Below are 24,016 nucleotides of genomic sequence, written 5' to 3'. Positions count from 1 at the left end.
TTTTTTATGGCAAGTGTATATAGAATGGTTTCTTATAAATGATAGACCGTCCCGAATCATGGTAAAATCATGTTCGAGAAAAAGAAAGGCGGCTTAAAATATTTCTTTTGCAAAAATTAAACGGTATAGGTTCTCCGTTAATTTGTTCCTTGTTCAGATATTGGTGCATGAAAGAATTGAACGGGAAGGCCTTTTATCATAAATATTAAAAAATGGCCACTTTAAATCTTGCTATGCATTTTTTATTAAAATATAATAATTGCTACTTTGACAAGTAGGTTTGTTAGTTTAATCATGCAGTTATGTTAGTGTGTCGCGCACTGCATGATGTGATGTTGATTGTATGTTATATGATTTGTAACATGTTGGATTTCGGCTACCAGCCTTCCATATGCACGAAGATCCTAGTGGTAGGAGTATCAGTATATTCTCGATGTAAAGACGAGTTACGAAACATGTTTTAGTGATAATTTTTTTGTAATGTTAAAATATTGTTGTTTGGGCAAACAGCATGATTTGTTTTTTTTTTTTCAATTTTTAGGAAGAAGTATTGACATATACACTACACCTTTAAATTGTGGCACCTCACGGGAACTGTTTGAACTTCATTGTTAACCTATATGCTTTCTGTCCGAAAAATACTTAATTCTCTGGGTAGTTTTGTGTTTTCTTAACAAAGATGAAATACTAATTAATATTAATTCATTCTATTATTCCAGCTGTTTTACAGTTCTCGGAAGGTATGGAGGAAAAATTACATTCCTTTTATTTTATCTGAATAAGATGGGCTGGCACTTTTCTTTTTCAAGGGAGGAATGAATGGTTTAAAGAACACGCTTCCTAAATTCATAAACGATGAGAATTTTACAATAATTTTCTCTACACAAATTCCCTACAAAATATTTTTCTAAATCCGTATTTTAACTTTATAATCATTAATTCATTCATCTGTACCATCGAATAATTATTACAAATCTTTCATCAATTCAATCATTCAACCATTCAGCACAAAAGAACACAAGAGCATGCTACAAAAGAATAACACAATTATGTTTTATCTTAAAATTGGACTTAATTTACTAATTTAAAGCACAGACACATATGTGGGTTCTCATGGACACATGTCGAGCCCCTTGTTGATAGGATAGCTATGAGGTTTTGGAAAGTGGCTACATCTCCGTTTTCATAGAGGAAAAGATGCTTTATGCATGAGCAATTATACAAAGAAGCTGCATAGCTGCTAGCCGTAGCTTAGCTACTAAGAAATGCAGAAGAGAAGTTGGATTGCAGTGTTAAACCCTAAAAGCCATGTCCCTCAACAGTATTAAACTAAAGATGTTACCCCTGAGCTTTAGCATCCATCCATCCATGTGATTATTTATAGATTTTTTGCTAAAGTTAGAATATACCTGAGGAGCATGATTACCCCCTAAAGATGGATCAGCCTCGTGGAACGCATGCCGTACAGCTAATTAGCAAGCATGATTGTTTACTTATGGGTTTTTGGATGTAATCCAAACATGATCCACATGATCAATAGTTGCAATGTGCCTGAGCATTTTGCAGGGCGAATTATCAGTCATGTCCTGCCTCAAACAGTCAGAATAAAAGGTACTCGGATCCGCATGCAGCTGTACTCAGATGCAATATTACTTGGATTTGACCGTGGTACAAATGCGATGGCGGCCGGTTCGGCAACGGTTTAGTTATCTGGCGTAAAAAATATGGTTATAGATTAATATATGATTAATTAATTATTAATTATAAATATTTAATAATAGATTAATATGATTTTTAAAGTAACTTTCCGATGAAAAATTTCTGAAAAACACAGCGTTTAGCAGTTTTAGCAGTTCAGTAAACGTACGAGAAAAAAAAAGGAGAGAAGCTGGGTTAGTAGGAATGGAACAAGAACATGGGCGGCAACCTACTATAGACCATCCGTGTTCAACAAAATTCAAACCGAATCACACTTTCAGTATAGTTTGACTGATGTTTTATCATTGAAGAGTTTTGACCGGCTTTTATCATTAATTGAGCGGTAATCACGATTATCAACAGAACTCTTAAGATTCAGTGACAGAATGGTTTTGTGATGAGCGGGATCCACTGCAGTAGCAGAGGGCTACGGTAAGGTGTATTTGAGATATTTCTTTGTCGTTGGATCAAAACGAAATATTGAGATTGATCGCTACATGAGAAAACAATGTTTCAGAAATACCGCAGAAATCCGGATCCATTTTGTGAACCTGGAATTAGACTTTGGTCAGTTTTGCTTATGATGAGCAACATTTCTTTACCTGATTTTAGTTGCATCTCACATGGACCCATAAGGGGCTTGGTTTAAGGAATGCATGAATTGCAGATAATTCTAGCCGAACTTGTTTCATATTAATGTACTTATTCTGTCCCAAAATAATTTTAATTAACACATCTTATACATAACAGTAGAAAGCGAAAGGACTAGAATACTCTTACTTTATCAAATTTCAATATAAGGCTCTTCTTCCTTATCTTCTCTCTTCATCTCAAAATAAACGAACCTCTGATCGTATGCTAGTTTCAAAGTACTAGGTAATGTCTCATCTAGGTAATGTCTCATCTAGTCTGAAGTTTATTTATTTAGGGACTGAAGCAGTAATTCCAATAAATTTATTTTCTATTTTTATAGATTCTAATACAATGATTATTTAAAAAGAACTAATTTTTGTGACAAAAAAAAAAGATGAAGCTGGTTGTTTTGGAATTTAGGGTTTCATCTTTTTTGCTTATGCTTATGCTTATAACTCAAATTTGAATTTTTAACCTTAATTTTAGAGTTTTTTCATCATACTTTATTTTTTATTTTTCAGTATCTACTATTAAATCGCTAAGAACATATATATATATATATATATAAAGTTTATTTATAAATTATTTTTTTATTTACAATTTTGTGTTTATTTTTTTTACGAAAAAGCCAAACAAAAGGCCCTCTTAGCAATTATCTGAACGTACTGCTACCGACGAAAGCAAAGGTGAGGCTCACTAGGTTGATCATGAGAAAGTACTAGTAGTTATTAGGATGATTGTTGGTTCACAGGAGGAAGTAAAGTGGCTGAAAGAGCTAAAGAAACCATCAACCCGTGGACACACAACAAGCACACACATACACAGGCCTTCTAGTTCGAGTGCGAGCGCACGACAAGCACATCACACGCATGATTGATTGATGGTTTGGTAAAGAGTGAAACGTAGTGCAAAGCCCTAGAGTGAGGTGTCCCGCAATCCTTATCCCAGGCAATTATATAATAACTCAAAAGGCCATCCCACATGGAGGAGAAAGGCAAGAAAAAAAGAGGAAATGGAAATATCTTGCATTAGCCCTAGGAGCACAGGAGGGAGGCAGCAGGGCCCTGCATTATTGCAGCTTTGCAAGCTTTAGAACCCTTAATCCTTTTGCTGATTGTCCTAGTAGTCTGGTCTATTTACTAATCTTGAATGCTGAGAATAATGTTCTTGACATGCTGGAAACTCCTCTCCAACAGGTGTACTGTGAATGAAAATCATTACCTCCGTCTTTTTTATTTTTCTTACGTTTATAAGCCAAAATTTAAAATTTTAACCTTAAATTTGAAATGGATTTTAAGATTTTTCATCACAATTTATTTTTCAGCCTTGGCTTTTAGATCGTTAAGAACATATATATATATATATATATATATATAATTTTTATTCACAAATTATTTTTTATTTGTAAACATGATATTTGGCCCTTTTCACGAAAAAATCATGGCCTTTTCCATGAAAAAAAACAAACCATCACCCATGAGGCCATAACTCCAGGTTCTAATATAATTGCACAAGATTTTGACAGCTTAATGCAGAAGTTTGAGCCCCTCAGAAATTGTCAACATTTGAATATGCCTTTCTTTCTTTCTTTCTTTTGTATATATATATATATATATATATATATATATATATATATATATATATATATATATGATTTTTACATACCCAATTATAATTCTTGAATTAAAGACATGTAACGTTATCTTTAACCAAGAGGTTAATTAGCAAATTTTACAAGTAACACCACTCAAGAAGGTAAAACGCACATTCTGTTTCCATTCATGTCACTAGAGGCAATGAAGGGCAAATTCCACAGGTAGCACCACTGCTTATGAGAAGTAACCAACAACAGTTGAGGGCATTTCATTTGATTCATGCCAATTTGTCATTGAAAGTTGAAACGCTATGATACAGATTACAGCCAGAAAAATTTACAGTTGGATTCATCATAAGCCTTGAGCATCATGATATAATATAGATACCGACTTGAGCCTAAATAAAACTCAATACACGATGAGATCTATCACCTAAGTTTACAACAGCCCAGTTGCACCCATCATCCACATATGGTTGCTGCTCATCCAATTTTCAAGCTTAATACATCAAAGAGGCTTGTAATTGCCACACTGATTATTTTCTTGCTGGACAGTCACTACTTTCGTTTGAGAATTTGCACCATTTAAATTCGGATTTGTGCAAAGGGTATATGTGATAAAACTGCTATTGTCCTACTGTTCTGGTTGAGCTGATGGAACAAGTGGTTCATGTTCATTAGCACCACTTGATGTTCTGTCCATGCCACACAACTCTGGAGATTTTATAGGCACAAAAGAGGACTTGTGTAGAGCAGCGAAAGCCTTGTTTCCTTCACCGTTGCTTCCTAAACAAATGGTATCACCCCGCCCATGCCAGACACCACACTGGACATTATTTATCTCCAAAGTTCGAGCCTCCTGTTCATTCAATGCTAGAAACTGTTAGCTCAAGGGATCAACAAAACTTATGCTGAACTGGGACTTCAGGGGTGTTTCAAGATATTAACCTGGCACAGTGTACAGCAAGGACAGATGAGATGGAGGACACAGTCATCTAGACTGCTATCAGTTCCCTGCATCAGGAAATATAAAGTTAAGATAAAGAAACGAAGCTTAACGATCAGCTTTATCATAAAAGGACTTCTAGTCGATGAGATAATTGGCTTCTCTCCAAACTTCATCATTGAAAATTCCTAGCATGCTTATATCTACTTGTATGTTCACAACATAACTATGACAAAGTATTCCAAACTATAGGAACCAACAGGATTTAGTTATCATTTGTTTGAGTTCAGCACTCATAGGAATACAGTGTGGTTCAAACAAATACAATAGACAATCAACTGCGTTAAGCACTAACTAGGCTCTAGCGAAATAGCAGCCTGTTTCAATGCTTTAAATGAAAATGGCAATGCCAGGAAAAACATACCCTGATATTGAACTGCTTCCTGATTCTTCTTCGGAAGTAACCAGTATAGATTGCTATCAAGAGAACAGAGCTAAGTCCCATATATAAATATATATTATGCCTTGTGACAGAAAAGGCAATTAGGCTAACCAGAATAGCCACTAACGAAATGAAGTAAACCATGGCCTGAAATATTTTTAATCTTCCATCAGACTTATGAACAAAGGATAATATAAGAAAATATATATAGACATGTAATATTGAGTGATGCAATAAATTCCAATAACATCTTTAACATAAGAACTCTAACTGAGATAGCGAAATATATTTGGTATTTCAAGACTGGAATGGCTGGTAAACGAGTAAAGTATAGTACTAGTGATCTGTCTGGCAAGTCAAACATGCAGTCTGATGCATAGTGCCATATAATATAACTAAAGAATATCTCACGAGAACTTATCCTATACAGGATGAATCACTACTTGAAATAAAATAAACATGATGCTTATCAGGCTGACTAGGTTTAAGACATGCCACAGAAATACTTAACTATTTAAGCAAATGCAGCACATATTGACAAGTCAAACATGTCTTGCATTAACAACTTTGTTGTAAAAGCACAGGACTATGGGAAGGAAGACTTTGCTCTATGTGGGTATATAGCTAGGGTGATAGTCCTGCATTTCAAGAAACTGTAAAAGGTATAACAAGAGAAATTACAACATACTTATCTACCTGGGTCACTAATAGGCACTACATCAGTCACAGTGATAAAATAAACTATTCGGTGTAGTAATGTTTACAGGTAGTAATGATACACATTCTGTAATGGACTCAAAGCATGTTCCAAATAGAAGGCTTTCCTAGTTCCTATCAATAGCAATAGCAAATAACCACAGGCTGTTTTACATGTTTATCTAGACAAAAGTTGACCAGAATCTTTTAAAAGAAAAAAAGGACAGGCAGGAAATGAATGAATATGGACATATGACAGTGAGAGTATTATCTTTACCTGAAGGAAGCAAGATCCAAGATTGGCTCTCCGCATGTTCTTGCCGAACCTGTAGCATGGGCAGCTGCAAATGGTTGCAAGCAGGTCTTTAGAACAACGCTCGCGGAAAGTTTAATCCAATAAACATTTAAATGTGCAGCATAAACAAAAACGATATATTTTCGCAGAAACTATATCAGAACCATAGAATAGGCAGGAGACTGCACTTCGGAGTATGTTCCCTCCAGTTTATCATCCCAAATACGTCTAATTTTCTTCCACACTTATAGGTAGGATATTTTTCACCAGAGTAAAAATAACACAAAATCTGACGCTGTTTCTTAATAAAGGTAGCCAAAACTTAACCTCTAGAGAGAGGGGGGAAACTAACATTGAGCAAAATTTTCTTATTTCTCTATAGGAACCTTTTCGACTCCAACAGCAAAAATCCACCCACCAAATTAAACACAGGAATCGCATTTGAAGCTGTCAAATTTGAAATAGTGCGTGCGAAACTGCGAATTCAGGCAACACCTTATTTTCTATGCACTCCGCGTAAAAGGGGAGACCTTTCGTTACCGTTCCCAATCCGAACAAAAAAAAAATCACTCAATCACCAGGAAAAATTCCCGCGAAAACACTGAATCCCCAAGCTTCCCCGCCGCAGCCAGCGAAACCAGATCCCAAATCAACACAGATTCACGAGAAGGAGGAAGGAAGAGCCGGCTCTCCACCTACCACGCGGCCTCGAGCGCGATTCGCCTGTCCTCCAAGCAATCCAGCACCACGTCCCCTTCCCACATCCTCTGCACCCCACCTCCCCCTCCCCCTCCCTCCACCGTCGCCGCCACCGCCGCCGCCGCCGCGGCCGAATCCTTCCTCCTCTCCGCCGCCATCGCCACCGAGGCGCACAGCATGTCGAAGTCCAGCACCGCCATCGCCTCCCCCTCCCCCTCCCACTCCCGCTCCCGCGCCGCCGTCGACGCCACCTCCTCCTCCTCCTCCTCCCGCGCCGCCGCAGCCATCCTCTCTCTCCTCCCTCCCTCTCAAGCCGCCGCCTCCTTTCGTATTCGCGTCGCGTCACGGGGTTTCGTATTCGGCCCGGGTTTTTAACGTCTCGAGCGCCCCCGATTAGGAGAAGAAGGGGAGGGAAAAGGGATAACAACACACTTTTTTTTCGATTTTAATCAATCAAATTAATCACGGGCGCGCGTTACGATTTCCAAACACTACGCGCGCGCGCACGCACTAGCCCCGCAGACAGGTGGGCCACCGGAAGGGTCGTCGCGGGTGGGACCCACGTGGCAGTGAGGCAACTTGGGTCACGCGTGGGTAGCGACCAGTGGTTAAACCGGTTAATAATAATTGCGCGTGATTGGGGTGGGCTTTTTCTAATTGGTGGTTGGATCGGGCGGCCAGACTGGTGGTGGGCCCGCCTGTCAGTGGGAGTAGGTGGTGGCGTTCCTATCCCCCGCCGCGCCCGCGCTCCGGGGCACCGAACGTGTACCTGAGAATTTGCGTCATGAAAGGCACGTTTGTTTTTTGTTTTCGGCGACATGCTTTGCATTTGCTTGGACAGAATCTGCAGGTTAGCTCTGCCAAACCGACCGGAAATGAGTGTTCTCCCATCTGGGAATATCATATTGAGTCTTGGAAGTATCTTTGTTTGTGACTTTCCGCATGTTCGTGTGGTTAGGAGTACATCAATTAGATTTCACCCGAATAAGCATGCACTACTTTTTGCAAAAAAAAAAAAGCATGCACTACTTTTTTTTTTTCTAAAATATAAGAATTTCTAGTGTTTAGATATCAAAAGATTTTATTTAGTCACTTTAGTGGCCAAATTTTAAATTATGAATTGATTAGATTGTCTTTCTAAGCATATTGACTCGGAATTATAACAATAATTGAAATCAATGCAAAAATGCTTATTTATGGTATAAAACTTAAAATTTTCATATGAAGATAGAGGGAGTACATTTGATCTGGAGAGTACTGGTGGATTGTTTTTTTTTAAGTTTGTCTTGCAATTATTTTTGTTGTTGGAAGGTCTATTCTGCCAATCATACGTTGACACTAAATCATTGGTGTACTGAATTGATTCGGTCATAGGAAAAATTTCACGGCTTTAATTTGATAGCTAATATGTGGTTCAGAGTGATACAAGTTCATGTTTCTCCAACTCAATCAGTTTTGTATAAATCATTATGTGATTTGCCACAACCTTTTGATTTTTTAGGGTGAAACTTGGCCATTATTTCTCATGAAATATAAAAAGAAAAATCATAATTATATGAAAATTTTATTGAAAATAAATCAAAGGTGTATATACGTACGTACGTACTATTGCACAAAAAATTAGAGAGATTGGATATGGAAACGAACTTGGTGTTAATAAATTAAAGGCATATTTGGATTAGAGAAATTTTGCAGGAATTCTGGATAAACTATATGAAAATTCTATAAAATCCATACGTTCTGAATGTTTAAGGTCGTATTTGTGCGCGGTGTAGTTACTTCAATTTATAGAATTATTGTCCTTTTAGTGACTCAAGCAAAAGCAAAAGCAAACATACCGGTTACCCACCACAAAATGCGCAATGAGAAGTGCACGTAATTAATTAATCTGCCTTTAAAACTAAGAGAAAGTAGCCCACACTAGCCGACCAAACGATCTGCCGCTACCTTTCGTTTATTGTAGCAATCCCCCCACAAAATAAGTTTATTGTACATTTTCAGAATAACATTTACCTCTTCGTCTTATTAAAAATTATTTACGTCTAATATTTTATTATTATTAGATGATAAAACATAAGTATTATTTTATATGTGATTATTTTTTAATATTTCACTAATTCTCTTAATAAGATAGATGTTTAGACGTTAGACACAAACTACGGCCTTGTTTAGTTTCCAAAAACTTTTTCCAAAAATATCACATCTAATATTTGGACATTTAATGAAGCATTAAACATAAATGAAAATAAAAACTAATTGCACAGCTATGGGAAATCGTGAGACGAATCTTTTGAGCCTAATTAGTGCATGATTAACTAATATATACTAATGATAGATTAATTAGGCTCAAAATATTCATCTCCCAGTTTCCAGGCGATCTGTGAAATTCGTTTTATTCATTTGTTTTTTTCATTCGTGTTCAAAAACCCATTCCGACATCCGGTCAAATGTTCGACGGGACCCTTTTACTAAAAATTTTTGGTAACTAAACAAGACTTAAGAAATAAAGTCTATAGGACGGAGAGAGTAGGCACTATTTTACCCATGGTGTTGCTTACTTTGACACGGTAATGCCGTAATGGCAATGGTCGGCAGCAAGGGAAGAGGAGGAGAGATGCCGACCGATACGATTACGGGGTGAAGCTGACGCAAGGGATGTCGTGCGGCGCGCCACAGACGGAAATATGGGGGCGGAAAGCGACGGCATCCACCCGGTGATCCCTCCTCTCTCCTGGCCGTGACCTTCAATTCAGCTTTTTTAGCTGTTTGTTGTGTTGCGTTGGCCTGTGTGCACACCATCCGTAGTGCAGCGCCAACTTGCGCATTATTGCATTTCTATATATACATACGTATTCGGTTGCGGATTTTGCTTTGAGCCTTACACGAACACGCGTAGCGTAGCGGCACGCAATTAGTCACGGGTATCTGACTCGTAGTGCTGCGCTGTACCATGTTCAGTTCTAGGTTCGTTTATTTCGAGAGGAAAAGAGTATACATGCATCACGAGCCGATCGAGCGGTTGATCCATCGGTTGCAACCGCAAAGGGCTGACATATTTATATATATATGTGTTTTTTAATAATTTAAAAGTAAAAAACTCAAATAAATTTTAATTAAAAACCAACAAAATCAATTTAAAATTTAAGGTTTAAGATTTAATTTTTGGCTTATAAAATAAGCAAAAGCGACGACGAGAGTGCTAGAGTATACATCTAGGGGTGTAGTTAAGACTTGGGAATTTCTCGTAAATTTTGCAGTGTTTTTCTTGTGAGGATTAGTTAATTTGGTTGGAAAACTGATAAGTTGCCAATTTTTAGAAAATGCGTAATGCCATTACATTTGTTTTCCAACTGGTACAAACGACTGCCATTGGAAAACACCAATCGTTGGAATAATTTTGAATATACTATTGTTATACTTAGAGTTATAACGGTGGTATAAATAGGATCATGCGCAGTATTGTAGGTACAGTAGCGCAAAGGATTTAAAAAGGGGTATAATTAACATCGAACTGGATGAGCTAGTGATCTTTAAATATATTAGAAAATGAGCGTAGGTGCTTGCTCATTTATCTTGTAAAGTTTTTATTTAGAATACTCTCATTATATTGTAGCTTTATAAGTAGAGCAATTTTATCATCATTGAGAAGGTACCAAAAGGTACCACTGTTTTCTATGTAAAATTTGGTACCTTAGAAAAAAACAGTGGTACCACATGTCACCTCGTCAAAAATGAGAAAAATACTCTTATAAGTACTTCTTTTAGTTTTATGTTTGTAAAATACCAAGGAAGAATCAACACGTGATATTTACAACACATTAACGAATAAGTGAAGATTGTATTTTAGAGGATAGAAAAGTCTGTTTTTTTTTCTAAAGATTTCGCCTCACTTTTGTAAATTTGGAAGTTTTGCACATAACATGTTCAAATTATTAGAATTAGAATTAAATAATTTTAATTATGGTTTTAGTTACCACTAATTGTTTTCCTTTTCTAGATGGATGGTCGTTGCTAAAGTTATTCACTTGGAACCATCTTGTGCTTGTGAATGATTTGTATGATCCCGTTACTCTCTGTATTTGTGTGTTCATTTACGGGCAAGTATAAAATATGGTGTAAACTTCCTCTATTGTCACCTTTGGCCTTCTGTGGTTGCGTTGTACACTCTCTTTATATATGTCTTGGAAAAATAGATTTTTGTGGTTGACGTAAATCATATAATAAGTTGATCCGAGGCAATATCTTTTGAGCATGTCCTAAATAATTTAGATGGCCAAGAATTTGGGCATCGTCCAAGGAGGCCCATGGAAGTGGCCACATTACACCATCAGAGCGGTGGCAGCCCAGCCCCATCGCCAGGCCGGGCTGCCAGCCCAAGAGGCCCACGGAAACCAAGCAAACGTGGGCAGTTTGGGCTCCTCTCCATGATCTTCCAGTGACAAGCATCCCGGGCCCGGGCCCTAAGGTTGGAGAGAGAGAATGTTCACAGCATTGTTTCTGCTAAGATCATGCTGGCATTTCCTTGGAGCTCTGTTTCTTTCGGCTTATAATCCAGCTTATTAATTTAGATTATTATAAGCTAGAGGATAATAAACTGTAAGATAACATGGATTATTGAGTTTGTATGGATAAAGTCTATAATGACCTCAACTATTTTTGGATGTGCAGTGGCAGGTCAGGTAATTAATTAGAAGTAGACAAGGATAGTGGGTCTTTTACCATTTAATAATTCAAAAAAAGCTCCCCTTGATGCTTATTGGATTATAATAACCCATCATCTAGATTATAATAAGCTAGAAAAATAATTTACTTGTTTCTTTCAACTTACTAATAATAAACTAGATTATAATAATTATAAGCGGAAAGAAACAACGTCTAAGTGCGTCAACATAAATTCAAAATTCATAATCAGAAAAGAATTCGCCACTGTAGCTTGAACCAAGAACTTCTTTATAAACCTTAATTAACAACGTGTATTTGTATTAAGAGGCACGATGCAAATGGATCGAATTCGAATGGATAGCAGTCATTCTAAAACCATAATTATTAAGCAGATTAAGAGTTATTCGAAAGATGTGTGGACGAGGATACAAAGTGAATTATTTTGGATGACGAGTGCGGTGCAGAGCCGGCTCGGAAGCGGATTGAAACATCAGAACACTGCCGTCGTATTTTTTCAAACCTATCAACATGGGATGAATGAGCCTTTGTCGTAGGCATGTAAATTCACCTGTGAATGGTCAATTTGGTCCGAGTTTTGCGCAAAATTCTTGTCTTGAGCTAACCCCGGACTAACCCTGGACTACATCCTTACTGTAGAGCAGATCAACATCTAGAAATTCTTCGGGTCACTGTCCTTGTGCAATGCACATGGACACCGCGGCAGCGACAAACATATGAATGCGCCCCCATTGCAATTTGCAAGTCGCAAAGGGGCCTCATTCAGGCCGTTCAGTTCTTTTTTCCCTTTTTTTCAACAATATCACGTTAAATCTTTGGTCATCTAAATAGAACATTAAATATAGATTAAAAAATTATACAGTTAGAAAGAAAGTTAGAAGGAAAATCGTAAGACGAATCTTTTGAGTCTAATTAGTCCATAATTAACATAAATGATATAGTAATCCATATATGCTAATGACAAATTAATTAGACTCAAAAAATTCATCTCGCGGTTTTCAGCCGAGTTATAAAATTTATTTTTTTATTCATATTAAAAATCCCTTCTACCACATTTTTTTTTTCACGAACTAAACGGGCCGCGGCTTGCCTTCTCGCGTGCCCCTGGAAAATCCAACTATCTGCTTGTTGCGTGTGTGAGTGTGACCCTCTCAGCTCCGCACTATAAGTGCTCAGTGTATAGTGCTCAGTGTACATCCATCTGCCCTCCATCAATGCCACTTAATGCTGGGTCCATATCACATACGACTCCGTATCAGAATTGTTCAGCACACCAGGCTAGTATCGATGTATAATTTTATGGCTTATCAAGCTTAATAAGTTTTACTGGGATAAAACTTCTCTTTTATTTTATAAAACTCTTATTTATAAAACTCTCTTATTTAATGACCTTGTCAAGTCAGCAATTTTATTGATGTGACATCCTATTTAATGTGCATGACACCCCATGAAACAAGCATTGAGACTGGCCTAAGGACACTCCTAATACTGTAAACTACCATGGTTTATATACTTTAGATATCATGTCAAAAAACTATCTTCTACAGTGTAACTTTTGTATCTTATTATTACATGATACACTCATCTCTCTTACGATCAATCTTGTTTTACATAATGACACCAGTTCTTAATCTAGATAGTTTCTTCATTTTTATCTCTCTTTCTTCAGTAAATAACCTGCCACATCATCAAATTGCTTACGTGACATAACAAAAAATACAAATAGAAACTACCCCTTAGATCTGCATTGTGAGTGCCCTAAGCCAGCTATAAATATATTTTACAAAAGATAAGATATGAGATAGAAGAGCAGTGGATTATAGATTTATAGCCAGCTACAACATGGACTTTAAGACGCATGTATGATAAGTGAGACATGGTAATATATGTATTGTAGATAGTTATTGTATGAATTGACTATTAGATTGACTATAGATGAATCGTATATAGTAGTTGGCTATACTTCTGAACTGAACTTGTTCTTAAATGTGTGAGCATTTAACATGCTGAGACATGCTTTGACAGCGGAATTAAGGAAGGGAACTGTTCAAGTCTTGGTCAAGCTCGGCCCCTCAGTTTCTCCAGCAAATCATGTTCTCCAACATAGCCCTTCAAATGTGGACTGATCAACTAATCTGAAAAAAATCTCCAATCATGAAGGAACAAGTGTATACAAACACTAAAATATGACCAAACAAAAAAAAAAAGAGAAAAATTCTGACGGGAAGAAGGAAAAAAACAGACAAGTGTAGGTGTTTGTAACATTCACAAGTTCACACCTTCAGCAGAAGTTCCATTTCTTCATTGATTCCGTTGAGAAAAGCGGCAAGTTAATTAAAGGAAGAAACTTACATCCATGTACTCAAAGTATACTGGTAGTCTGGTAGCATTCAACGTTTGAACAGATCAACAGGTTATTACTAGTAATTACCATGGACGGCTAATTTTCTTGCAGCGACGATTCTTAAGGAGTGTTTGCTAGCCCATTGTCCCATCGAATATTTGACCACTTATTATAAATATAATAGTAAATATATACTATTAATAAAACCCACCCATAATCTTGGGCTAATTCGCGAGACGAATCCATTGAGCCTAATTAATCCATGATTAGTCTATGTGATACTACAGTAAACATGCTCTAATTATGGATTAATTAGGTTTAAAAAAATCGTCTCGTGGATTACCACTCATTTATGAAATTAGTTTTTTTATTAGTCTATATTTAATATTTCAAATTAGTGTCCAAACATCCAATGTGATATGGGACTAAAAGTTTTGCCCTATCTAATAAACCCACGTGAGAGAAACAGGGTCGCCAACTTCAAGGTTTGGTCATCTTCAAATGGAGATGATCTGGTCCCCGATCAAAGTTTGAAACAATTATCTCAAAGAATTTTGGAAGCCTTAGCAAAATAAAATTGACAAAGATCTTAAAAGATTTGCCCCGAACCGGTCGGCCTCGTTAAACTAGTCCAAAGTCAACCTAGGCCGCGTTCGGCAGTGGGTTTGGAGAGGTTAGATATCCGACGCGGAAAACGTAGTAATAGATTAATACATAATTAATTAATTATTAAATATTAAAAAATAAAATAGATTAATATGATTTTTTAAAATAACTTTCCTATAAATAAATTTTATAAAAAATATACCGTTTAACAGTTTGGGAAACGTGCGCGTAGAAAACAAGAGGAGGTAGAGATCTTAACTTGCTACGTCGAACGCGGCCCTAGAACCTCTGGAGCTTTTGCTGCCACCAGCACGCCACAAGTCCAAAGCACCTTTCTTGACTTCACACTATTCTCAGTTTTTTTAATCTTAGCAGCCGTTTTTTTAAAGCTATTTTTCCACAATAATAAAATAGGCACCATAGCAGATGCTGGCGTTTCTGTTTACAAATGTGAATAATAAATAACTAAAAAGGGGACGCCATTAACTTCAGTACTAGAACACAGGTTGGTTAGTTCAATAGGCAACAGAAATAATTAATACGAACAGTACTCCTTCACAAGAAAAACTGTAGAACCGCTTTCCTGCGCTGCTCCTGCCAAAAAAGAAACCCGCCATTAAATAATTCACCACAATTTAAAAAAAAACATTGCATTTCATATTATATTGACTATTCTTCCATAAACAAGCACGGCATCCTTACCTATTAGCTTATTCTTAGAAGCTAAAATAAATTTTCAACGTTAAATTTAGAATTTGTTTTTTCATCATAGTTTCTTTTCCGGCTTTGACTTTTACATTATTATAACACATATATAATAATTTTATTTGTAATTATTTTTTTAAATATTGTGTTTTGCTTATTCCAAGAATAAATCAAAGCATAGGCACCAAAAATTCCAGGTCTTCATCTTTCAACTGAACCAGCTACTGTGCCAGGTCAAAGAGCGTTTCTCCTGCAATTATCTGGTGAAGTGGAGCCTCAACTCAAGGCCAGGTTCCATTCCAAGGTCCATCCATGGCTCCTTCCTTCCCCTTCCTCCTCCTCCTCCTCCTCTTCAGCCAAATCCTTCTTCTCTGCACGGCGGTGGACACCATCAACTCCACCACGCCCTTGTCGGGGACGCAGAAGATCGTCTCCAATGGCGGCAGGTTCGCCCTGGGGTTCTACACCCCGCCACTAGGTAACACCACGGCTTCCACCGGCAATTACTACATAGCCATATGGTACAACGACATACCGCTGCAGACGACGGTGTGGACAGCCAACAGCGATGCGCCGGTGTCCGACCCGACCGCCGCCGCGCTGGCCATCGGCGGCGACGGCAACCTCGTCCTCCTCGACCGGTCCAAGAACGACACGCGGCTGTGGTCGACCAACGTGAGCGTCGCCTCCCGCGCCACCGCCGCCGTCCTCACCGACGGCGGCAGCCTCGACCTCGTCGACGCCGCCGACCCGTCGACGACCTACTGGCGGAGCATCGACCACCCGACGAACACCTGGCTCCCCGGCGGCAAGCTGGGCCTGAACAAGACCACCGGCGTGAGCCAGCGGCTCGTCCCGTGGAGGAACAGCGCGAACCCGTCCCCGGGGCTCTTCTCCCTCGAGCTGGACCCCAACGGCACGACGCAGTACTTCATCCAGTGGAACGGCTCCATCACCTACTGGACCAGCGGGCCATGGAACGGCGACATCTTCAGCCTCGTCCCGGAGATGACCTCCGGCTACAACTACAACTTCCAGTTCGTCAACAACGCCACGGAGAGCTACTTCGTGTACTCCATGAAGGACGCGTCGGTCATCTCGCGGTTCACCATCGACGTGAGCGGGCAGATCAAGCAGTGGACGTGGGTGCCGGCGTCGCGGAACTGGATCCTGTTCTGGTCGCAGCCGCGGACGCAGTGCGAGGTGTACGCGCTGTGCGGCGCGTACGGGAGCTGCAGCCTCAGCGCCCTGCCGTTCTGCAGCTGCATCAGGGGGTTCAGCCAGAGGGTCCAGGGCGACTGGGATCTCCAGGATTTCACCGGCGGGTGCAGGAGGAACACGCCGCTGCAGTGCCAGACCAACTCGACCTCAGCACAGGCCACCCAGCCGGACAAGTTCTACGCCATGGCAAGCGTGAGGCTGCCTGATAACGCTCAGAGCGCAGCAGCGGCCACCACTTCTCAGGCGTGTCAGGTCGCTTGCCTGAGCAACTGCTCCTGCAACGCCTACACCTACAACGGCAGTGGCTGCTTCGTCTGGCACGGGGACCTGATCAACCTCCAAGAACAGTACAGCGGCAATGGAGAAGGCACGCTCTTCCTCAGGCTCGCAGCCTCTGAGCTGACAGACTCTAAAAAGAGCAAGAAAGTGATCATCGGTGCAGTGGTGGGTGGAGTCGCTGCTGCAGCTCTGATCATCCTCGCAGCCGTGCTGTTCGTCCTGTTCCAGAAACGCCGCCGCGACAGGAGCCTCCGCATATCCAAGACCGCCGGGGGCCCGCTGATCGCCTTCCGGTACAGCGACCTGCAGCACGTCACCGGCAACTTCTCGGAGAAGCTGGGAGGGGGCGCCTTCGGCACGGTGTTCAGAGGGAAGCTCCCGGACTCGACCGCCATCGCCGTGAAGAGGCTCGACGGGGTCCACCAGCAGGGGGAGAAGCAGTTCCGCGCCGAGGTGAGCACCATCGGCACCATCCAGCACGTCAACCTGGTGCGCCTGCTCGGCTTCTGCTCCGAAGGATCGAGGAGGCTGCTCGTGTACGAGCTCATGCCGAGGGGCTCCCTGGAGCAGCAGCTGTTCCACGGCGAGACGGCACCGCTGAGCTGGGCAGCAAGGTACCAGATCGCGCTCGGGACGGCCAGGGGCCTGAACTACCTGCACGAGGAGTGCAGGGACTGCATCATACACTGCGACGTCAAGCCAGACAACATCCTCCTGGACGACTCGTTCGTGCCCAAGGTGTCAGACTTCGGCCTCGCAAAGCTCCTGGGACGTGATTTCAGCCGCGTCCTGACGACGATGCGAGGGACGAGGGGCTACCTTGCGCCCGAGTGGATCAGCGGCGTCCCGATCACGGCGAAGGCGGACGTCTTCAGCTACGGGATGATGCTCTTCGAGCTCATCTCAGGCAGGAGGAACGCTGACCATGGGCAGGAGGGCGAGCTCTCGTTCTTCCCGACCCTGGCTGCAAACAAGCTCCATGGAGGAGACGTGCAGACCTTGTTGGACCCCAGGTTGAATGGAGATGCCAGCCCTGACGAGCTCACGAGGGCCTTCAAGGTCGCCTGCTGGTGCATTCAAGATGACGAGAGTGCCAGGCCTACGATGGGTCAGGTTGTCCAGATACTGGAGGGGTTCCTTGATGTTAACATGCCTCCTGTTCCAAGGTCACTGAAGGTCCATGATGAAAGCCCTGCTGCCATAGTTTTTTTCTCGGATGTTTCGTCAAGCCAGGCTTCGCAGATGCAGAACAGCGCAGCTTCTTCCCGCACAAAGAGTTCTACTTCAGATGGTTCACAGTTTCAATGCTCCTAAATCAGATAATCTTGCATTTAACATGGGGAATGCATTATTTATATATTTGAGAGTGCTATGATTGACTGATGTTGTACATATATATAGATCCTAATTGCTACGCGTTTCTGTAGTTCTGTTAACCATAGAAAAGGCATGTCTTCTGGTACATTGAGCTACAACAAAGTAAAAACATTGAGCCATTCGCCATGAACTAAAATTTTCATGTTTAAGCTACGAGGAGGCCTGACTGCAAGCATGAACATTTGGTACATGGAAATAACAGATTAAATTCCTACTATGTGCTTCAGTTCAGTGTTATTGTCTGCTTGCATGGAACAACCTAAACAGATTAAATTCTGGAATCTTGAGCTACTTGATAATAAATAACTATATTTTCTTTAACATCTGCATTGGTTGAATATTTTTCAAATAATTAAGGGCCAAATTAACAATAATCTGAGAATAACTACACCATTCGTACCATGTGAATTTACAGAAGTAATTTTGCCAGAACAGAATAAGAACCTCGCTGAATCTCTATTTATACTAATAAGAAATATCTATATTTAATTAATCTTCAAATTCTAAAAGAAAGAAGTTCACACAATAATAAAAAATGGGTAAACTTGCATACACTAATCCAAAAAAATAGAAACCATGACATCAAATTTGATTTAATGTTTTCATCTAAGGCCAAGATTGACCTACATGGAATATATAATAGAGTAATAGTAGTTTTTTTTAAGTAATAGCAGCAGCTCCATACCATGCATGCACACAACATTAAGACAGTAACCAGACGGCATTGTTAGTACATTTAAGACTCATTGTGATACCGCTTTGTTGGACTTTTTACACCTCTGATTGATTTCATTAACAATCTTTGAATTTGAGAAAACATTATTCTTGTAATCTTATGAGCCAATTTAGTAGGAAACAACAAAATTAAGAGAGATGTAAGATTGAAATCTAAACTACACCATGATGCATAGCAGATTCTATGCAATTACATGAAAAGAAAAAAGTGGTTGCCAAATGAAACATCTATGCTAAAAAGTACACATGATGCTGCAATAGGCCTAAACTACATTGCATTTGAAAGAGAACATATTACTACTGGGGAAGATAAGATGATATTACATATATCAAAGATGAGTTATATTGTTATATGATGCATAAAGGAATCACAAGAACAGCAGTAAAAAAAGAAGCTGCTATTGCGTCAAAAAGAAGAAAAACAGAAGCAACTAGGAGAAGAATCCAGAGTTGAAACGAGTATTTCCGTTTCACATTTTGTGTCTGGACTTATATGTGAACAGTCATGTCTTATGATCTTATCAAGTGCTCACCCATGGCTGTGCTTGTTCCAGGTGGCAAAATTGCCTTCGTCAATTCACAGGCAATTAGACTAACAACATAGAAACCTATTATTTCTGAAGACAAGTCAATTGAGAAGGATGATAGTATAGGGAAGAAAAACTCTGTTTTTCCGGAGTCTTGCACCTTCTGTATAAACTTGAAGAACACCACACATCCAGAATTTCCATGCAGAAGGGATGTCCCCGCCCAGCAAGAGAAAGATATGTTCTTCCTTTTCTTTTCTCATGCTATCAATCTTCCATCTTTACACAAGTGCTGCTTCGACTGATACAATCTCCACAGTCCAATCTCTTTCTGGTAGCACAACTATTGTCTCAAAAGAAGGAAATTTTGAGCTGGGATTCTTCTCTCCAGGTAATACTGGAAACCTTTATGTTGGTATATGGTTCAGAACCACATCAAAGAAGGCTGTTACCTGGGTGGCCAACCGAGACAGTCCTGTCACAAGTTCTACATCTCCAGAGCTCAAGATATCTGAGGATGGAAATCTAGTCCTACTTAACAAGTTTGGGGAACCAAAATGGTCATCAAATGCCACATGGAAAAAACCAAGAAAATCAACAGTTGCAGTTCTTCTCAGCAACGGAAACCTTATTCTGAGGGATAAAGGTAACTATTCCGATGTAATCTGGCAAAGCTTTGATCACCCAACAGACACGATACTAAGCGGGCAGGGGTTTGGGATGGATAAGATCACAGGTGAATACCAGAATCGTGTTTCTTGGAAAGATCCAGAAGATCCTGCACCAGGTCCTTTCTCCAACCATGTAGATCTAGTTAGATTGAACCAATATGTCTCACTCTGGAATCAATCTGAAGTTTATTGGCAGTCCGGGAACTGGACAGGACAAGCATTCACATCGGTCCCTGGAATGCCACTAAATACTGAATACAATTATGTTTTCATTAACAACAGCCACCAGTTCAAGTTTATATACACCACAAAGGATGTGTCCAAAATCACAAGAATAGTCCTTAATGTTAATGGTCAACTCCAACGACATACATGGTCCAACGAATCAGAGGAATGGATAGTACAATGGTCTTTACCTGCATCTCTGTGTGATGTATATTCAGTATGTGGGCCTTTTGGAGTATGCAGGACAGGTTCTGATGAAAAATGCTACTGCCTTCCAGGTTTCAGGCCAGTTTCCTCAAGGAGCTGGGATCTTGGGGCATGGAATCAAGGTTGTGTTAGGAGAACAGATATCTCTTGTGTCGACTCTAATATACATAATGTCCAACAAGAGAACCATGCATTTCTCAAGATTGCCAACATCAAAGTTTCAGGCAATCCAATTCAATTGAATGCTCAAAGCACTGAGGAGTGCAAATCCATTTGCCTGAACAATTGCACTTGTACTGCATATGCATATCAACGTGAATGCATTGTTTGGAACAGTGAACTCTGGGATCTTAAACAATTGTCTGATGGTAATATTGATGGTATTGATATTTATGTGCGTCTTGCAGCATCTGATCTTCAAGGTCAAGACAATGAAAATAAGATACATCATGCGAGGCCTATGCTAATTGCAGTGCTAGGAAGTATCTTTGTGACACTATGTGTTTTTGGTGCAGTAGTTTGGACGTTTCAAAAAAGGAATGCAAATCAAAAGGCTTTTTCTAGCGATGATCCTCTCATCCTATACAGCTACTCTCTTTTACAGAATTGCACAAAGAATTTCTCAGATAAATTGGGACAAGGTAGCTTTGGTTCAGTGTACAAAGGATCACTCCCGAACTCTCAATTGATAGCTGTAAAGAAGCTTCAAGGAATGAGGCAAGGAGAGAAGCAATTTCAAACTGAAGTGAGGGCTCTAGGACAAATTCATCACAGAAATCTGGTTCGCCTCAAGGGGTTCTGCTTAAGAGGAGCTGAAAGACTGCTGGTATATGAACTTATAGCAAAAGGTTCTCTAGATAGTCACCTTTTTAATGATGTGAAGGTATTGGATTGGTACACAAGATTCCATGTTATTCTAGGCATTGCGAAAGGACTACATTATCTCCATGAGGAATGCCATGAATGCATCATACATTGTGATATAAAGCCTGAAAATATACTTGTTGATGAGGACTTCAGCCCAAAAGTAGCAGATTTTGGCCTTGCTAAGCTTATGGATCGGAATTTTAGTCGGGCACTAACAACTGTGAGAGGAACAATAGGGTATCTTGCACCAGAATGGATTGCAGGTCTTCCCATCACATCAAAAGCAGATGTCTACAGCTAGCTATGGAATGATGTTGTTTGAGATAATTTCAGGCAAAAGGAACACCGAATTGATGGAGAGTGGAACTATAAAGTATTTCCCTGTCTGGGCTGCAGACAAGATAAGGAATGGTGACATTTCTGAAGTCTTTGATCATAGAATGAACGATACAGATGTTCAAGAGCTAGACAGAGCATGCAAGGTTGCATGTTGGTGCATTCAGGATAACGAGGCTCATAGACCAACAATGCAGCAAATAGTTCATATCTTGCAGGGCACTCGAGATGTGGGCTTGCCCCCAGTTCCGGCATTTCTACAACACCTTGTGGAAGAATATGATCCTGGCAGCTACTCATCGAATGTCTAGTAAAATGCATGGAAACTGTGTAATCTAAATAATTTTGTAACTATATTCCCTCCGTCTAAATATTGAAGGGATTTTGTCCATTTGGTTTGTCCAAATATGTACGGGATTATACGTCACTGAGACACTACTTTATTCCCCGTCCGTTAACTCATGTACTAGTTTATTCCCCACCTAACACCTTTTGTACTAGTTTATTCCTCCAATCATCATCTTTTGTACTTGTTTATCCCCCAAATCACCACTATGATTTACCCTTCTGCTGCTTTTTTACATATTTAGATACTGGATAGAGGGGGTATAATGCAGTAATGGTTGGAAACTATTATGTTTATATATATCAATGTAAACTAGGCCATCAGGGTTTTACATTTCAGAATGAAAAAGAATAAACGGAATGCAAACATATGTTAAACATAATTTGAACAATTTTTTTTGCTAAATACAAAAAAACTTGAAATTTTTGGCCAGATACATTTCCTACTAGGACCCACCGGTAAATCTAAACTTTCAAATCCTGATTTAACATGTTAGATATATGATCCAAATTTCAATATGTAATGTATTCGGATTATAAATTTATGATATTATTTTCAAATATGACTTCTAGTATTTTTCTATTAGGACTTTAGAGTTTCCTAATAAGTATAGTTTTTTTTCCATTAGAACTCTTAGTTTTCACTTTTATATATCTCTTGTAAGTTACATAGAAAGGGTACGATGGTCTGTTGTTATTCTCCTACATTATACTTTCCTTACATTGGTTATTCCTAGTCAACACCCGTGGTTTTTTTCTACAAGAGTTTTCATGTAAAAATTGTCTCCGATGGCGTTTATTTTCCTAACATTAACCAATTCACCATTCTATATATTATTCAAACTTCTAAATTTCCTTTAGTAGTTCATAGAAGCAGTGAAAACACTGGAATTGCAGCAAGACAGTTGAACCGAGAAGACAAATCAATGGAGGTAGATGCATTCAGCGACTCTTCTATCATGAGCAAGTAAGTCCCATACTCATCACAGCTAAATTCACTAGTAGTTCACGTGGCAATGCCACAACCAATTTGCACAACCCCCAAATTTTCCTGGGCAAGTGGCAAATGTATGAGTATCACCAACAAATTGGCTAAATCTTATCCCTGAAATTTTGTATTTGGGAATCCTAAAAAATTTAATGTGTGAAAAAATTTATCCCTCCAAAGAACTAGCTAAAATTGACGCCCTAAACATAAAAAAGTGGGCCCATACGAATCTACCAACGAAAATAGTTTATTTATTGAGGCAGGAAGTTTTTGTGTGAATGGGAAGCAGCAGCAACCTAGAATTGGGATTGAGCAACTTGTAGAGATCGACTTTACCGAGGAAAGGGCCTTCAAAGGAAGGTTAGGAGATCTGTTGGAGAGATTTTTACCTAAAATCCCCGAATTCTGAGATTTAGAGGAGTTTAGGGGACTGCTCGGCGTTGTCTAGACTAATTCCTAAAATTCAGTTTTATGGATTAATTTTAGAAACCTCCAAAAAGGTGCTCTAAGAGTGAAACTCCCCTTTTTAATACCTGGGGTGGGATGATTTTTTTTATTTTTAAACTTTTTAAGAAATAATTTTATTACTAAACCTTCGGGGAAAATATTTCCACCGCATAAACCTTTTGGCCACGCCACCAACATTGGCGTGGCTAAACGGCTTGCCACGCCATGGCACACCGATTAGGCTGCGTAGCAGCGTTGTCTTACCACGCCAATGTTGGTGACGTGGTCAAAAGGTTTAGATTTAAAAATATTTTCTTCGAAGGTTTAGTAATAAAATTATTTCTTAAAAATGTTTAAAAAATAAAAAAAATTAGGGTGGGATGGGGTTGGAAAGGGAAATTTCCACATATATTTCCACATAAGATCAATCTCTATCTAAATTCCCCATGAGTT

At 39.5% G+C, this 24,016-nt stretch overlaps 3 protein-coding genes across 3 annotated transcripts; 2 read left to right on the top strand and 1 right to left on the bottom strand.

Moving 5' to 3' along the window:
* Positions 1-4,183: 4,183 nt before the first annotated feature.
* On the bottom strand, positions 4,184-7,372 carry LOC102714937 (cell number regulator 2). The gene is made up of 5 exons (XM_015838974.2): positions 7,004-7,372; positions 6,287-6,350; positions 5,296-5,460; positions 4,874-4,939; positions 4,184-4,784 (listed from the first exon to the last, which is right to left on the bottom strand). The coding sequence occupies exons 1-5, from the start codon at positions 7,288-7,290 to the stop codon at positions 4,560-4,562; spliced, it is 807 nt and encodes a 268-aa protein (XP_015694460.1). The 5' UTR covers positions 7,291-7,372; the 3' UTR covers positions 4,184-4,559.
* Positions 7,373-15,563: 8,191 nt separating this feature from the next.
* LOC102714662 (G-type lectin S-receptor-like serine/threonine-protein kinase At2g19130) lies at positions 15,564-18,497 on the top strand. Its single transcript, XM_040525941.1, has one exon. It carries the CDS (start codon positions 15,651-15,653, stop codon positions 18,150-18,152), a length of 2,502 nt encoding a protein of 833 aa, XP_040381875.1. The 5' UTR covers positions 15,564-15,650; the 3' UTR covers positions 18,153-18,497.
* A 2,001-nt stretch (positions 18,498-20,498) lies between these two features.
* On the top strand, positions 20,499-22,094 carry LOC102714391 (G-type lectin S-receptor-like serine/threonine-protein kinase At2g19130). Its single transcript, XM_040526323.1, has 3 exons — positions 20,499-20,523; positions 20,592-21,710; positions 21,781-22,094. The coding sequence occupies exons 1-3, from the start codon at positions 20,499-20,501 to the stop codon at positions 22,092-22,094; spliced, it is 1,458 nt and encodes a 485-aa protein (XP_040382257.1).
* Positions 22,095-24,016: the final 1,922 nt, after the last annotated feature.

Source organism: Oryza brachyantha, chromosome 7 (genome assembly GCF_000231095.2).
Source record: "Oryza brachyantha chromosome 7, ObraRS2, whole genome shotgun sequence".
Lineage (NCBI taxonomy): Eukaryota > Viridiplantae > Streptophyta > Magnoliopsida > Poales > Poaceae > Oryza > Oryza brachyantha.
The sequence above is the reverse complement of the archived record's forward strand: the minus strand, read 5'-3'. Positions and strand labels throughout refer to the sequence as shown.